We start from the raw sequence: 1,229 nt of genomic DNA, 5'->3' as shown, positions 1-1,229 counted from the left end.
AGCTACAGCACTATCAATGGCTATGGTCAATGTGGTGGTGGTTCGATGAACAATGGCTGTTATGCATGTGCGGAGGGTTACTACTGTTCTACTCAGAATGAGTACTACGCACAGTGTATTCCAGGTACTTCTACTAGTCCTCTGTGTACAGCTTCTTCCGGTGCTTCTGCCGGTGCTTCTAGTGCTGCTTCTAGCGCTGCTTCTAGTGTTGCTTCCAGTGCTGCTTCCAGTGCTACTTCTAGTGCTGCTTCCAGTGCTGCTTCTAGTGCTGCTTCTAGTGCTACTTCTAGTGCTGCTTCTAGTGCTGCTTCTAGCGCTGCTTCTAGTGCTACTTCTAGTGCTGCTTCTAGTGCTGCTTCTAGTGCTGCTTCTAGTGAGACCACAACTTTGGCTCCTGCTGGCACTACATCATCTGCCGATGTTTCTAGCGGAACTACATCGGGGTCATCTGCTACATCATCTGACGCAGTCTCTACAGGACAATGTGCTGTTGCATGTTCCGGTTACGATTTCACATACCATGCTAGTCTTGTTAATTTGCCAATTGCGGATATCGTTGTTTCCAATGTCAAATGGACTGGAGGCGATAACTATGATGTCACAATCAAGTTTACATCTGAGGACTCGATGTCTGTGTCTTCGCTGAGTGAGATGATGATCCATGGCGGTGTCAACAAGGTTTTGTTCTCTCGGAACTCGAACATTGCACTGATCAGTGATGCAGGTAACTGGGAGACTACTGTCTCCCTGACCATTACCCCAGACGCTAATGGTAACGTTGTCATGCCAGTATTCCAAATTAAGTATCAATGGTGTGCCAACGGAGTGACGGACTACAGCGAATGTAACAATTGGAAGTATAACCAAGCTTATGACTATATCACCGGTTGTGACAATGTCGACAATTACGACAGATCGCAAACTGATGCACCAAACTATGAATGGGCTGCCTATGGTGACTGTGGTAACGGCAGTGGCGGAAACGATGGTACAACCACTTTGGCGCCACAAGGTACTACATCTTCTACAAAGGCCTCGAGTGCAGGTACTGCCTCCTCTGCTGGAGGAGTCACTAGTTCGTCAGCCGGTACTACATCTACTGGTGGAAACAGCGAGGAAACGTGTACCTGTTCTAGCTACAGCACTATCAATGGCTATGGTCAATGTGGTGGTGGTTCGATGAACAATGGCTGTTATGCATGTGCGGAGGGTTACTACTGTTCTACTCA

At 47.8% G+C, this 1,229-nt stretch overlaps 1 protein-coding gene across 1 annotated transcript in view; it reads left to right on the top strand.

The window, feature by feature from the left end:
- Window positions 1-1,060, top strand: part of CYBJADRAFT_186846 (uncharacterized protein) — a gene marked incomplete at its 3' end in the record, with an annotated part of 4,130 nt that extends 3,070 nt beyond the window's left edge. The window contains exons 3-4 of the mRNA XM_020217234.1: window positions 3-168; window positions 229-1,060. Of these exons, the coding sequence (XP_020068381.1) occupies window positions 3-168; window positions 229-1,059 (997 nt within the window). The remainder of the gene's footprint in view (window positions 1-2; window positions 169-228) is intronic.
- Window positions 1,061-1,229: the final 169 nt, after the last annotated feature.

This window comes from Cyberlindnera jadinii, assembly GCF_001661405.1.
Source record: "Cyberlindnera jadinii NRRL Y-1542 unplaced genomic scaffold CYBJAscaffold_18, whole genome shotgun sequence".
Taxonomy (NCBI): Eukaryota; Fungi; Ascomycota; class Saccharomycetes; order Phaffomycetales; family Wickerhamomycetaceae; genus Williopsis; species Williopsis jadinii.
Note: the sequence above shows the minus strand (reverse complement) of the source record. Positions and strands in the feature narration are given on the sequence as shown.